The 17,029-nt window shown below is 42.0% G+C and overlaps 1 protein-coding gene across 10 annotated transcripts in view; it reads left to right on the forward strand.

The window, feature by feature from the left end:
• The window catches only part of LOC126426817 (zinc finger protein 665-like), a 555,446-nt gene that overhangs the window by 31,592 nt on the left and 506,825 nt on the right, over positions 1–17,029 (forward strand). For all 10 annotated transcript variants that reach the window (XR_007576429.1, XM_050088837.1, XM_050088834.1 and 7 more), the window contains one exon: positions 16,461–16,532. Coding sequence is in view for 9 of the 10 variants with exons in the window: in XM_050088837.1 (XP_049944794.1) it covers positions 16,461–16,532 (72 nt within the window). In the remaining variant the exon portion in view is untranslated. The remainder of the gene's footprint in view (positions 1–16,460; positions 16,533–17,029) is intronic.

Raw genomic sequence — 17,029 nt, forward strand, 5'->3', positions numbered from 1 at the left:
GATTGTGGCAAATTTGGCACCATTTTGAAGCTGCACTTTTCATCTTTAATGCTGTGCAAAAGAAACTACTTTGGAATGCACAGCTCTAAGGTACAGTTATAGAAATCACATATGTGTTTTAAACAGTTTAGAAAAGTCATATGGATAAGAGAATGCAATTGTCATTTATTTTTAACTAATATTATGGCACTACATAACATCTTTCTGTCAGTCTACAATAATTGCATACAAATTTCACACAGAATCATATTGTTTTTTAGTGTGGAAAATTTTGAAGCAAGGTTCCAGGCAGAGTGAAACACCATACTGTTCATATTTGTACCATGTCTCTTTGTGAGAAGCTTTGCCATTCTCTTTCTTACTCCTGGCACTGCACACGTGACACACACGAGCAGCATATTTCTTTGTAGTTGGAGGTATGTGCTGCAAAAAATGTCTCTTTGTCAGTTGACCTACAGTTCCTTCATTCCTTTGTATGACTTAAAGCGTATCATCTTCAACAAGCTGAGCTGCAATCATTGTTATGAATTCTGTTATTGTTAGTTTCTTGTTGTGCACTGCATTGTATAGCCAAAAATCATTTGATACTCCCCTCAGCAGCAGATGGAAACATAATTTTCGCCACCATTTCACTGTTCTGTTCTGTTCTGGAATGGAATGGAATGGATTGTACTGCAGGCACTGGTATCCGATATCCACTCCAATTTTATTCAGATTGTAATCCAGTACCTGAAGTGGTTTCATTACCAGACCCATTTTTCTTAGTATGCATACCAAATGTGGCCTGATGCCTTGTAGACAATATATACACATCCATCTTACCCTTCCATTTCATTGCTAGTACATTATCTTTACACGGAAAAGACAGTTCGCCCTTTCTCAGCTTATTAGATACTAAATCTTTAGGTACTCCTTTCAGCTCTCTGAGATTTGTTCTGTGGGATAGTGTTTACCTGTGAAGATCTTTGCAAACCTTGGCATACTGGGTGAGGAAGTTATTGTCACTACAGATATGCTGTCCCTTGGTAGCCACACATCAAGGGATGGATTTTTTGGTGTGGAAAGTTCTGCAGTTATTGAAAAGCGGGTACTGGTTGTGGGTGGTGGGTTTAATGTGAACATATGTGTGGATGGAGTTATCAGAGAGAAGGGGGTCAGTGTCTAGGAAGGCGGCATGCTGGATACAGAGGACCAGGTGAAGTTGTTGGGAGAGTAGGTGCTGAAGTTATGAAGGAATGAGAGGAGAGGGTGTCTTGCCTCTGAGCCCAGATCATAAAGATGTTGTCAATAAACTTGAACCAGACTAGGGGTTTGGGGGATATAATAGGTTAGGAAATTTTCCTCTAGATAGTCCATAAACAGGTTGGAATAAGAGGGTGCCATGCTGGGTGCCCACAGCTTTGGTACAGATACATTTGTGTACCTTCCAAACAGAGTAGTCGTGGTTGTGTGTTAGGATAAAATTAGTAAAAATTATGAGTAATGAGGTAGTGGATGAGTTGGTGAAGGAAGTGGCTGCTGTCATTGCCACGAGAGGCTAGAATACAGGCTACAAAACCCTTTTCAGTTGGAGTGCAATAAAATGCTACAATGGAGTGTCCACGACTGTTGGCTGCTCCATAGTAGCTGGTTTTGTGTTCCCCCTGAAAGAATTTCAGCCCTAATTTCACCAACACCTCCAACCTTGTCTGAAATTTAGCCTCCCATGTAAAAGATACCACCCACTTTCCTCAGCAACTCTGAGTCATCCACGTTCTTTTGCCTCCTAGATCTGTACTCATCACTCTTGATGCCACTATTGAACACTACCTCTCCCACTGTCCTTCAGTCTTCCAACCCACCTCATTTCTCATAGACCTTATTAATTTATCCTAAAATACAACACTACTACTACTACTACTACTACTACTACTACTACTCTGAGGAGAAAGTATACCAACAAATCTGCGGCACAGCCATGAGCACCTGCATGGCACCCTCCCTGTTTATGGGCCATCAAGAGGAAACTTTCTACCCTCTGAAAACTGTAAACACTTGGTTTGGTTCAGGTTCACAGACATCGTCTTCATGATCTGGACTCAGGACCAAGACATCCTATCCTTATTCTTTAACAACCTCAACACCTTCTGTCCAATCTGCTTCACCTGGTACTCCTCGACCCAGCATGCTACCTTCCTAGATGCTGACCCCCTACTCCCTGGTGGCTCCATCCACACATCTGTCAACATTAAACCCATCAACCAGCATCAGTACCTGCATTTCAACAGCTGCCAATCCTTCCACACCAAAAAATCCCAACATTACACCATATCTGAACTGACAGCTACTCCCTTGCTAGTATACTAAGGTCGTGCAGAGACCTTCACAGACAGGCACTATCTCCCAGACTCTGTCTGCAAACAGATTTCCCATGCCATATCCCACACAAGTCAACCCTTCCACAACCCCAGTGCTCAACAAAGGTGTGCCACCTTCGTCACCCAATATCACCATGGACTTCAACAGCAGAACCACATTCTTCGCCAGGGTTTGATTAACTCTCATTCCACCCTGAAATGAGGGACATTCTAACCAAGATGTTTCTCACTCCCCCTAAAGTGGTGTTCTGTCACCCTCTCAAACTCTACAGCATCTTAGTCCATGCTACTGCCAATTTCAGCCCCTTACCACAGGGATATGATCCCTGTGGAAGACCTAGGTGCAAGACCTGCCCAATCCACCCACACAGCACTTCCTATTGCCGTCCTGTCAGGCTTGTCCAATCCCATCAGAGGCTGGCTACCTGTGATAGCAGTCATGTCATTTACTGCCTCTGTTGCAGTCATTGCACAGCTTTTTATATTGATTGATATGACTACCAGCCAGCTGCCCAGCAGAATGAATGGCTACCACCAAACAGTGACCAAAGAGCAAAGTAATCACCCTGGGGCACGACATGCAATAGAACATAAAATGTCTGATTTTAGTGGTTGCTTAACAACCCAAGCAATCTGGATCCTGTTTTAACTGCGACCAGGACGGTCGCGGGGTAACAAGAATGGAAGGCGCGGTGGGACCCGTGGAGTGGTGCGAGAACAACAACACAACTGAAGAGGACGGACATGACCAACGTAGGACGGAACGAATACAAGAAGACCGAACAACAGAGTCACAAGGAAACAGGAAGTAAGCAGTCTAGTGCAAAGCGAGGTGTAAACCGACATAAGCGAGATTAGACTGACTGGCTGAGCGAGTGGCCGGCGTTTAAGTACGCTATCGGGGGCACCGCTATTGGCCACTGGGACCACGTGTTGCACTGTGGCGCTCACACACTAAAAGCGGGCCAGGAGGCGCGCGCCACCACAGCTCAAGGCGCGATGGTGCAGAGACCGCTATGGGTCTTCAACGTCCATGATGTCTGCTGCGGATTCAAATTCCATGGGGTGCGGTACCAGATCCCTCCTCCGTGAAACTTGCGCGTACGGGTGGAAACGCCCCGGACGGTGCCAAGGTGGGCGGCAGTGGGAAGAGGAACTGGGCGTATCAACCGCTAGCGGCGGGGAGGAAGGGACGTCCGAGGTATCCATAACAGCCGATCCAGGGTCCAGGAGTTACTAAGGCTGCTGCTGAGGAATCTAGGGTGGGAGGGATTGAACTGGTTTGCCTAACCTCACTCAACTGTTTAAATGTTGTATTACTATCATTTTTAAGCTGTACTATTTGATTAACTAGCTCTGAAAAGCTTCCTCAGTGGAAACCTCTTGTGGTGCTGACTCTGACTTTGTACGATTTCGTGTCATCATTTTACGAACTATTAGTTACACAATCTTACTACACTGAATGAAAAAGATGCTGAAATATTTTCAACAAACTCTTAAAATTATGAGAGAAAATACACTTCTGAATAAAGAAATATTAAGACTGCTACGTAAACCTCTATGCTTTCACACATTAAACAATATTAACTGTGGACATTTAGTGACTGTCATTCACACCTCGTATTGAGCCAAGGTTTCTTTTTTCTCTGATACCAAATGTAGTAGTTCTGACACTAAATGTAACTGGGTTTTTTCTTTTGATGCTAGTCAGTTGTCAGGATGAGCATTACTGCAGAGGTCCTTCGATTCTAAAGCATTATGTCAAGGCGAAAATAATAAAGAAATTAATTTTTCTCTCTTAACAACATGTGGGCAGGTTGGGTTCTTCCTTGGCTCGGGTATGAGGTAGAATGAAACAGCATTTTTACATAACTTTTAGTGAAAGTTTTAGACAACTCTTTGCTTACTGGATGTTCTGGCTCGGAGAGCGGCAGCGGCGGCGTCTGATTAGGCGTGGCAGTGTGTATCTCGTGTCACCGTCCTGCCTAGTTGACTGGAGATGCGCAACGCGAGGTGGCCCATTTGATTATTGAGAGCGAAGTCGTGCATCAGAGGGTAATACCTTGGATGTGGCGTCCCAGTGTTTTTCTCTAAGCGGCCGCGTATGTTGTGCGTCGGCCAGCGGAGCGGCGCGGCAGGGGAACGCCAGTGTCCCGGACTCGAAAAACGGACTCCCGCTTGCCAGTCTTCGGCTGTCAGATCTTCATCCCAGCTCACAGGTGCCTGCTGATGTGAGACCGTCTCCTTCGCGTCGTCACGAGTCACCTGGGTACCTAAAAATCAGACTTCAAGTACCTTTTAACCCCTGTTTTCTGGCGCCGAGGCTGCTGCTTGCTATTCTATTGCAGCGGCGGACTTGGTGCGTCTGTGTACGATGTAGTCTCTTCTTGCATGACAGTCTTCAGCACCGAAACTGACTAAAAACTACTGCTACTCTTTGTCGGGTCCACTGCATCTCACGTATTAATTCACTTCACTTCACTGGAGGTGAACGACTTCACGGTCATTGCCTCTTCGGTCATGTTGAAAAGCTTCTCGAAGAATCTTCTTAACGTCGGTCATCGACTCTTGGAATATAGGCGGGGGCCTTTGCTCACATGTGACAACTGAGAAACACCTGAGCCGGTCGGGCGATGCCCTGACAGCTGAATCGACAGCGTCTGCTTATGTGGGGAGGGCGATGGCTTCTGAACTTGCTGACTTCACGGTCATTGTCTCTTCTGATCTGCCCGCTGTTTGCCAGTATGTAAATCTCTAAACTATACCAAGTTTTTCGTTTATTTTCTAATTTCTACTTCACTTTGATTTCACTTATTTATTTACTTAAGTACCACTCAACAAAATAAGTGGTGTAGGAAAATTAATTTTGTTCATTAATATTCTTTTCGTTTGGAAGTATAAATTTGCTGCTCTTCAAGCAATGAAGATATCCCCTCTTGCCAACTACGTAAAATCATGTTGTTAGGCAAGTTATTAACAGAAACCTAACTGGTTTCACCATGTGTGGTGACTCCTGAGCAAGCCGATGCCAACTCATGTCAAAAGGGATTTCCTTTTGAGTAATCCGAGGAGCAGACCCCTTGAGTTAGTTTTGAGAGGGTTACAAGCCAATCTAGCTTGAATCCTGCTAGCCAATAGATGATGCTTTTAGTCACTATTTGGTAGAGCCCTCAAGTCTTCACATTTATCTATAACTAGATATATATTTCTTCAGCCAACATATAGTGCATGATGGAGGATACCTTATGCCACCAATGATCATTAACATTGTGTCCCACTTGCAACTGGAATGATGGAGAATTGACTGTCTATATGGCTCCATATAAACCTTGTGAGATATATGTTGGTGGCAATATATCGTTCTACAGTCTGTTCCATATGCTGGTTATCTGAACTTACTCACTAGCAGTTTGCAAGAACATGTTCCTTCCACAGGAACCTAAAAATACTGCCCAGTTCCCATCACACAGGTCCCACTACCTGTGTAGCCACTTCCTGTGTATAGTGGAGCTCTGACCTATTAAGCAGAACCCAGAAACCCACCACCCTATGGTGCAAGTCAAGGAATCTTCAGCCTACATGGATGCAGAACCATCTGGACCCCTGATTCAAGCCATCCACTGGTCTCTGTACCCAAGGACCACAGTCAGTTATGTATACGATGCTACAGATGGCAATCTCTGCCTTCATCTTGGTCTTTACTACTTCAGCTAGCCACTCAAAACCATAGAGAATCTCTTCCAATCCAATGCAACACATCTTTTTAGTTAAAACATGAGCCACTACCTGCACTTGGCAGCACCCTTTGTTTTTCATGATATTTGGACACACCCATTCCCCATCTAGGATAATGCCTTCCAAAATTCCTCCTTATATGTGCACAGTGCACAATGGATTCCTTCCCCTCTTCCGCAGCCATATCCCCTAATGTTGGAACTCCCAACTACCAGTAAACCCCCTCTCTGTGAATGCCCAGACCTTGTGGGCTGAGTGGCTTGCTCTGGAAAAGAGTGCCTTCATCTGGCTCAGGGATTTTGTCAGCCACAAACAGCACCCAGAACTTGTTTGTCGTGCTATCTGTGGTGGAACTCTGATCAGCCCCTCAGAAATTCTTTTGCTGGAGTTACCTACCACTTGACTGTAGGTGATGGGTCACCTCCAGTGCAGGCAGTTCAGAGGAGGGCCACAGTAGTGGACCAATTGGGTGGACGTGTGGGACATAGTAGATGTCTAGTCTTCCATAGTGATGCCCATTGGCAACAGCCTCAAGCTGTTTGACCAAAGCCAACACCACCTGGAGCTGTTTGCTAGGAGTCACCAACACACAGTTAATAGTGAGAGACCTGCAGTACCTGTCTGATAAATCATTAATTCACCAAGTGACAGCAACTTAATTACACAGCTTTACAACATGCTTTCAACAGTAGACAGCAACAAAGTGACACATTTACCAATTCAGCCCCTTTCCCACCAACACAATCACATTTATAAACTAAGTACTTCTCAGCCCTGCTTTCAGGCTTGTATTTTACACAATAGCTCACATAATACAAGCAGTGAATATTGAATTAATAATCTGAAAATAACAACACTATATAGGGTGTCTTTTTCCACCATTTACAAACTCCAGGAATTGATTGATGAGAGGATATAAAAGAGAAAAGATCTTATGTCCAGAAATGCATGATTTCCATGCCAGAGACCATTTATTAAATCATACATTGTTTCATAGATTGTGGTCTAATATGTACTGTACCATCCAGCCACAGTTACTGTATGCATGGTTTCCTACATCATGCCATAGGATCCTCTCCTGCCATAGTAATTGGTAATGTCTCCGATTCACTTCTCTTATCCACTCACCTTGTAGTGGATGTGATACAGCATTGTACACAATCATTCGATATTCGTATTGAGAGCTTGCAAACATGTTTCCTTACAGAAAGGCGAATGGCGACGGCTAGCAGGGTTGTATCAGGAGACCTATCCCCACTAATAACAATCACAGCATTCAATGTTTCCAACAGTGTTTCACTATCTAAGACAGGGTTGCTTCAGGAAGCAGGAAATCATGAAGGACGTACCCAAAATATGCAGACACCAGACTTAAAGGAAAATGTAGTTAACACTGTGGAAGGCCATTGCTGTGTTAGTTCCAGACAGTCGGCCTGCCAGTACAGTGTAACCCAGATGACCATGTGGAACATTCTCTATGACAATTGTTGCTACCATTAACTCTTAAGACAACAGGGCTTGCTTGCTAGTGACAGATTTTCCACATCAGGAGCAGTTCCGTCTCTAGTCCCTTCACCAGACAACCACAATTCTAAGATTTTTCATCCATCCTATTCCCAGATGGTCACCTTTATGCTCAGTGGTATCTTCAGCTTTCGTAACGGTCATCTATGGGACAGTATGCAGAGCCCCCATGGTATGGTGACAATGAATCATCATGATCAATGGAACAAAGGATTATGTGGCTGTATATGATGGTGTTCCAGCCCACTTCACTGTTGATGCCTAGACCCATCACAGTTGTCTCCACTGGTCGATGTATATGACTGGGGGGGGGAGGGGGGCAGTTGCATGACCTGCTCATTCACCAGATCTCAACCCATACAATTTCTGGTTATCTCAAAAGTATTGTATACACAGAGTCCATTCCAGATGTGGAGACATTGCAGCAACGTATTCATGCTGCCTTTGACACTGTTTAGGTGCAGCTTGCCGAAATGTGAGACAGAACGTGCTGCAGCACATACTCACATGCAGTGAGCCACATGGAAACTATTTCAGTACTTATTGCAACTGTGGCAGCTTGGTACAGCACATACTAGGCCGCAGTCTCTGTAACAATGTATGATTAAATAAATGGTCTCTAGCATGGAAACCATGCATTCTGGACATAAGTTCATTAGACCTTCTATGTTCTGTATCGTCTTATCAATCAATCCCTAGTGTTTGCACACAGTGGAATAAATCACCATGTATAAATGCCAGCTGAGTGAGGTTATTTTGTCTACTTACAGAAGAGGACTGCACAGGAAACGCTGGGGAGGTATAGACTGTATGTAAACTGAAAATCGAGTGACAGTTGTAGTGGGGGAAGTTGTTTTCCCTGGAAGAACATTTTAGTTGCTGTACTGGATGACACAGACAATTTCGCCCTCTACCAGTGTAGAACAGTATAGACATTCACACAGATTTCGTCCATATGTTACTTTTATTACCATTATTAATGAAGTGTTAACACATGTGGAAAAGAGGTGAAACACCTTCACGCTTCTCCTCCCCCTCCATCTTCCTCCCTCTCTCCCCCTCCACCTCCCCTATGCCCATGCCATGGGCATAACTTCACAGAGTGTCCTGCTTTTAATTTTTGTAACAGTGCTGTTACGAAAGTGGGTAATTTCCTGCAACTTACTTTCCATTGTGCTTCCACTCAACACATCCACTCTTCACCCTGTTGCATATCCACACACCCCTGGTATATAATTTATCTGATAATACTAGTGTATTGCACTTACATGTGGTACAAGCATTTAATATTTGATTTTAACCCATTCCATTTAAAAAACAGTAAATATATACCGTTAAAACTATTTTTTAATACTTGCTTTTTCCCATCCTCTGCCATAGTATCAATATAAATCCATCCAGGCGATAACAGCGTCACCTGGCAAGGAATGGCTGCTTGTCACACATGCATTGTACATGTAGTATCAGTGAGCATCCTCTCTGTGTAGAAGGGGGAAGGTGTGTGATTTGAGTTTGACTAAGGGCAGATTGTGATAGCCCAGAGGCTCAGCACGAGCATTTCGGAAACTTTATGACTTGTCAGATGTTTGATGAGTGCTGCAATAAAACCAAGGTGAAACAACATCCAGACATCATGGAGCTGGGTGGCCTGCCCTCATTACAGATGTCAGATGTCATAAGCTGGGCAGACTGGTAAGAGGATGGGCAGCAAACTGTGGCAGAACTAACATTAGACTTTAATGCTGGGCAGAGAAAAGTGTGTCTGAACACACAGTGCACAGAACACTGCTGAATGGCCTCTGCAGGCTATTACCCTTGAACATGCCAGTGTTAACATCACATCATCAGCAACTACGACTGAAATGGGCAGGTGACCATTGGCACTGAATGTTGGCACAGTGGCAGTGTGTCGCATGGTCTGCTGAACCCCGATACCTTCATCATGCCAGTGGGAGGGTGCAGATCTGTTGTCTTCCATGGGAGCAGTTCCTTGTCTTGAAATCTGTACAATGGGACAGACACAAACTGGTGGCGGCTCCATTATGATCTGGAGATCATTAATGTGGCCATCCATGGATCCAATGGAACTTCGACAGGGCACAGTGATGGCCAAGGGGTATCATACCCTAATAGCAGACCACATACGCCACTTCGTAAGTCATGTTTCGTGACAGCACTGGCATTTTTCAACAAGATAATGCAACATGTTACAAGGCCAGGAGTGTGATGGAGTGGTATGGAGTGGTTAGAGGAACACAGTGGTGAGTTCCAGTTGATGTGCTGGCTCCCTCTCCCCCAACTCGCAAGATCTGAACCCAATCGAATACATCTGGGATGTGATTGAACATAGCTCCAGACCTCATTGGTCCTCCCCTCCCCAAAAAAACCTCCCTTCAAAGACCTACCAAGGCTCATCGCTTCCACGCCATGATGCCTTGCTCCTGTTATACATGCCGAAAGTGGACATACTGTCTTTTAGTTATATATCTTTGTGTTGTATATCTTTCTGTTTTTAGTAATAGTATCTAGCTTTGTAAAACAAGAACAGCTAGAATTATTACTGGCTAGCTGGAGGTGGGAAACAGAAATAAAGATAAGTGAATCATCTGAGACGTGTATTACAAAAGACTGATCAAAATTAATTGAACTGATATGACTGGGTGAAATTGGAATGAGGTTCTCCATAAAATTACCAAAAAAAGGCACTTGCGGAAAACACTGATGGGAAGGGACATTGTAATAGGATGTGTATATGAAGACAACAGAGAATATCTTTTGTGGTACTAGTCGGAGCTGTAGAGGGCAAAAACTGTAAGGAATACACATTGGAATATATCCAACAAGTAGTTAAAGAAGGTGGATATCATTGTTACTATGAGATGAAGAGATTGGCACAGGACCACAAGTCATGACAGGCCACATCAAACCAGTCAGAAGTATCTTCCCCTCCCATGCCCAAAGAATACCAATTTTAATGTTATATATGTCAAATAGGCACTGTAAATGGCGTGTAATTGTGTGCATTTTATGTGGTGCATAGTGGATCCAAATGAAGTAGCACAAAGGAGGTGGCTCAGAACTGGTAGATTGTGTGTTTTTTGAGAACTACTGGGTGATCAGAAAGTCAGTATAAATTTGAAATCTTAATAAACTACGGAATAATGTAGATAGAGGTAAAAAATGACACACATGCTTGGAATGACATGGGGTTTTATTAGATCAAAAAGAAACAAAGTATTGCTAGACACGTGAAAGATCTCCTGCGCGCGTCGTTTTGTGATGATCGTGTGCTCAGCCGCCACTTTCATCATGCTTGGCCTGCCAGGTCCCCAGACCTCAGTCCATGCGATTATTGGCTTTGGGGTTACCTGAAGTCACAAGTGTATCGTGATCGACCGACATCTCTAGGGATGCTGAAAGACATCATCTGACGCCAATGCCTCACCATAATTCTGGACATGCTTTACAATGCTGTTCACAACATTATTCCTCGACTACAGCTGTTGTTGAGGAATGATGGTGAACATATTGAGCATTTCCTATAAAGATCATCTTTGCTTTGTCTTACTTTGTTATGCTAATTATTGCTATTCTGATCAGATGAAGCACCATCTGTCAGACATTTTTGAGGGTTTGTATTTTTTTGGTTCTAATAAAACCCCATGTCATTCCAAGCATGTGTGTCATTTTGTACCTCTCTATCTACTTTATTCCGTGATTTATGCAGTTTTCAAATTTATACTGACTTTTTGATCATCTCGTGTATGCTATACATCAATCTGCACAGGACTTTGTAAGAACACTGTGACATAATGTTTATTCCAGTATCAAACGACATGACCGTAATGTCTAAATGAGATTTTTGAGCTCAAACATATGCTTCCTGACACCTGTTTAAACAAGTACTGCATTCACAAGCACCTGAACTACAAAACTGTTTTTGCAATCGTCAGATGTTTCTACAATATTGCCTCTGTGTTGGGGTAACCGTTGAAAAATAGTTCTATTGGTATCACAAATACTCAGACACATGCTATAAAGTGGCATGCACAGTTTAACTGTAGAAGCAATTGGATGTTAGTGGGTAGCAATGTGACCTTTTAACCACATTTATGATGGCATGTTGAAAAGTAATGCCTACAAATTTATGTGAAAACGTATACAGATTTTTGGATAAAATTTCATAAACATTCTACATGTTTATTCTTCATCTCTAGATATTTATGTCGCAACAAAGCCACATTGGCAATGAAATCATTTCTCCCAGTGAGTGATCAGTTCATTGATACTGTCACAGTAGGCTGTTCAACTCTGTTGATGGAGCCACAGCCTCACCTCTACTTGCACCACTTCATCACTATAAGACTGAATTCCTCAAAGATGTCTTTAAGTTTTGGCCTATGCAGCCGTCCACTTTGAGCTGAGGTTAGCGGCTCCGTCTGTTTCATTATGAGTGTGGACAACTGAATGTTTGGACATTACTGACGTTGATATAGTGAAAACAATGCACTGCATTCGTTCTTCTGTGGATTCAATTGAAGGCCCATTTTGACATTTACAAACTTGACTAGAACACACTATTTCTCATGCAATGACATAGTTCCATTACACACTGCAATGTTACACACTACAATTCAAAGTTGCATAATAGTAGTGTTGGAAGTTGTCAGTGAAATGGGAATTCGACCATGTAATGTGCATGATAAGTAATTCCTCAACTGATATTGAGAACAGAATAAAAATATTCGGCAGCATTACTTTTCAATGAGCCTCCATATTACGAGACAATGGGAGAAGTGCTAGGAATTTAACTAACACATTTCTTCAGTGTTTATAGATTTTTCCATCACAGGACAATGGTCACAGACAGAGGTTACACAACAATGTGAGGGAGTGTAGAAATCCAGAAAAGTTAGTGGGTGTACTGAGGAGACAGACAGGGACAAGAGCAAAGGTACAGATATGAGAGAGATGATGACCTGTACATTTAAAATGCGTACTGATTTGGGACAAGATTCTACGTGTCACCATGAATGCTCAACATAATATTTGACAGATTAATGGAAATAGCAAGGATCCCAACTTGATAGGGCACATGAAATAAGTGAGGTTTGTAGTCCAAAACGCTAAGAAGCCAGATGTGTTGACTCTTCCCTCAGGAGTGGTGCAAAGTGACCCAGTGCATACTGGGAATTTGATTTACAACCCTAGAGAAGTTTTGATGTGTGGGCACAAACTTACAGCTGGATATTAAATGAGGCAGCATTAGTACATTCAAAAATCTGAAACTATGAAAATGATTGTTACTTAATGTAGTGTGTCCAGCAATACTAAAATTTAGGCTTATATTAGTTACAGCCCCAGGGTTGGTTTATAAACAGAGTTCTTAAGTATTGTAAACACAACTGAGAGAAAATCTCATCTCTATCATCTTTGGTCCATTCTGAGACTCTGATGTCTGGACAGAGAGAAAAAACAAAAAGTGTTGGAAATGACATTGTTGGAACAGTGTCATATGCCAGAAAATATTCAAACCAGAGCTGTGAGCATGAGAAAGTGTTAGCATTACAAATGCAAACAGGATGAAATACACAGGGGATTTAATTAAATATTAAGGAAAAGTCGTTCAGTGGATGCAGGAAACGACACTGTAACTGCAGGCAAACGATAGTGAGTAGAAGAGGAAACGTGCTGACTGTCCTAGTTCAGTAGATCTGCCGTGAGATGTCAGTTGGTCTGCTTGTGACCCACAGAAGTATGTGTTACAATGGAAAAATCAGCAGACTGACTTACATTGTGGATCTTAGATACTATATGGAATACAGAGGGTTTTTTTCAAATAAGTTTTCTGCTGCAAAACCCTGTATTAGTGCTTTTGTTGCAAATATCCAGCTAACATATGTGTTTGTCTCACGTAAAACGTCAACGAAAATTGACATTTATGTTCAGTTTCTGCAAGAGACAATGAAAGTTCTACAGGAATGTACTGGCAAGCAAATTGTAACTTGTCCGAGCAGAAGTAGTCTTGCTGATGGGTGACGATTTTCAACTCGGAGACGTAGAGATACCGAAATGATGCTGCTGCTGGGAGAGAAATGCAACCTCTTTTCCATAAGTATTTAGGTATTTCGAAGGTACTATTAGTGGTTACTCTTAGCGCCAGTGTGTTCTTTCAGAACAAAAGCTTTTACTGTATAGATAGAATGCCTCCCCATTTCATTAACTTTTTGTGAGCCTGTGTGTTTTGTGCAAAGCATCACCAAGAGAATATAAGTGTGTCCACTAAGTTATTTATTTATCTAATGAATAATCCTGTTGATTCTGGAGAACTATCTGGTCGATAATTGTAGTTGATTATGCCATCGTTAAAAAGTACATCACTTTTATCACATCAACCACTTTTTATTCAATTTATGACACGAATAGCGTACGAAAATGCCCATATTCTTCCGGTCTTGTCAACTGTGTTTGATGTTGAGCAAGGAACTTTATTTTTTATGCCAGTAATTCCTAGACACTGCTGGACCTTTTTATTCAGTTGTGTACTGCGCCATAAGAAGTGAATGCAATAAGTGTCATTCTGGCTTGCTCTAGCTGGATAATGACTTGAATCAATATATGCTAGACATCACTGGGGGTGGCATTGTGACTCGAGTATACTAAAATAGGGTGAATACGATTATGCATCAGAGCAACAGATAGCAACACCAGAGCAATGATAGGCAAAGTTATTACTACAATTGTCTGAAGTATATACCCATAAATTGACGAAACAAACTTTCAGCAAAGTGTTATTGAAATGTAGCTTTCCTTGTGCTTTACTTCATCAAAAATCAGCATGTCTTTGTTTTCATTTTGCCGTTTCCGAAAATAATTCTTAATTGTTCTACAGCCTCTTGGTTAATTTTACATGAGCAATTGAGATTATTTACTTTTGGAGATGTTTCAGAACGTTGTTGCAACAATGCGTGCCTCAAACCATGTCTATATCCTTTGAGCTTCTAATTTTCAAGGGCATGCTATCCAGAGTAAATTCATTATCACATCACATAGTGCATTCTCTTGCTGTTTCTAAATTGGCATTTCTTTAACATGGTGGCAAATATGATTTTCTGTTTTTACGGAGTGTACAGTGATGTAGGACATTCGACTGAGCCATCTTATGGTTTTCATCTGAGACTTGCTTCTGGAAGAGATTGATTTTGGCATTTGCTGTCCTTAATTTATCACTTAATCGGACAATTTCCAGTTTCTGGCACATCAACATTGTTTTCATGTGATTACTACTCCGTTCAGCACTGATCTGCACCCTACATTTTCCTTTAGCAGAAGAAGCACTGGCAGACATTGAAACTGCAGCTTGTTTACTGTCTTCCTTCCACAGCTTCCCTTTAGGGAGTGCTTGACGGACAATTTTCTTTTGTGTAATATTTTCGACAGATATTTCAGTAAACTGGGAAATACACGAGGAACCACTGAGCCGCTCTGGTTTTAAAAGACCGCCCTTGTCTTACAATTTCAACTTATTTACTGACGATAAACATTTGTTGTTCCTCACTGAAATGTGAATCTCACACAAAACAACTCGGAGTCAGATTGTCTTTTCCAGGAATTGCTGTCAACCATTTTGAAAATTTTTGGAGAACTACAAAATATTTACCTTTAGTTTCTCTTCAGCCACATCGGTTCACTGGATCGAAAAACGTGGACATGTTTTGTTCGTTTTCTTCTATAAATACCAGTTACTATAACTCTCAACACCTCTTTATAATCACAGCCCCGGCCGCAGTGGTCTAGCGGTTCTTCAGGAACCGCGCGACTGCTATGGTCGCAGGTTCAAATCCTGCCTCGGGCATGGATGTGTGTGATGTCCTTAGGTTAGTTAGGTTTAAGTAGTTCCAAGTTCTACGGGACTGATGACCACAGATGTTAAGTCCCATAGTGCTCAGAGCCATTTTTATAATCACAGCCTTCAACTCTTAACCATTCACTCACAAGTCCGTAAACAAACTCTCAAAATAAGTTGAGGCAGAAGCAACAAATGCCATCCGATTACATGTCAGCTTGAGTCTCAAGTGACAGTTGTACTCGTAGTTCTTGGGTATATGAAGATGGTACCTGTTCTTTCAGACATGTCCGAAAGGGCTAACTGGCCATTTGACCATCTTCTTCTATGTGGCTGCACAAACAGGAATTGGCAAAAAGCCGCGAGTAATGAGTTAGTGGGTAGGGGCACTATGAATATAGCGTGGGACAATAGGTTGGGAATGTGGGTCTCGTGGTAGGCATGCCAGAGATAAGTCCCTGCAGTTACACTATCATCTGTGTCCTTGGTGGCACAGATGGATAGAGCATCTGCCATGTATGCAGGAGATCCTAGGTTCAAGTCCTGATCGGGGAACATATTTTCAGCTGTCCCCATTGACATATATCAATGCCTGTATGGAGCTAGGGGTATTCATTTCATTGTAGTTCTTGGGCTCGCCGCCTTTCCAATCCTATGTTAATGCACAGGGAGTAAGCACACCCTCCTTCTTCTTGCCACGGGCAAACTGTCAGGTTACCAAAGGAAGGATAGGGCTCAGTAAGCACCGTGAAATACGCTATGTAATGACTGATTATGTGTAAAATTAGTGCAGTATGGCACAGTGTGAAATTATGGAGATGCATGTTGGCAGAATAGCTGCTCATTAAAATATATTTTTTTAAATTTTTTGTGTATGCGTGATACAAATCTCTGAAAACTTGTATCATATTTATAAAAAAAAAAGAAATACTGAGAGCCATGTCATAAGTACAGAAGGCTGTAAGCATTTTTAACTGAGAGTTTTTTCTTTCTTTCAGTGTCTTGAAGATAACTTGGGAATCTCTCATCCAAATGATTTTATCAAGGAGGATCCTGAACTAAATTTGGAGGTATGTAAAGCTTAGAATACTGTAAGCATTTGCATCTCCGATTTATTGCATGTAGGGTGATAAAAATGTATTTGTGTAATTGCTTAATGTAAGGAATGCATTCCTGTGAGGCAGGCATAGATTATGAGTTTTCTTGAGCTAAGTGCAATTAATAATTTTACAGTACTGTTGTGCTATTCCACTTATTGTGGATTAGCAACTGTTATTTGATAATTGTTCTGAATAGAATCTGAACAGAATTTGTAACAATGTGTTTAACCATATTTTCAGTGACCCTTCTGAATGTTAAATATTTTGCATACGTTTAAACCACGAGAGTGCAGATCATTTGAAAAATATTCTTCCTTTCAGTAACTTATGATTCATGCATTGCAGAAGAGTACATTGCACATGATTCATCTTTTCAGTGAATCATTGATATTTGTCAGTTTGAACCAAAAATTTTCAAAGGTGCCAAAGGTATGAAGTGTGATACAATTTGTATGTGATAGATCACC

This window comes from Schistocerca serialis, chromosome 11, assembly GCF_023864345.2.
Source record: "Schistocerca serialis cubense isolate TAMUIC-IGC-003099 chromosome 11, iqSchSeri2.2, whole genome shotgun sequence".
NCBI classification, from domain to species: domain Eukaryota; kingdom Metazoa; phylum Arthropoda; class Insecta; order Orthoptera; family Acrididae; genus Schistocerca; species Schistocerca serialis.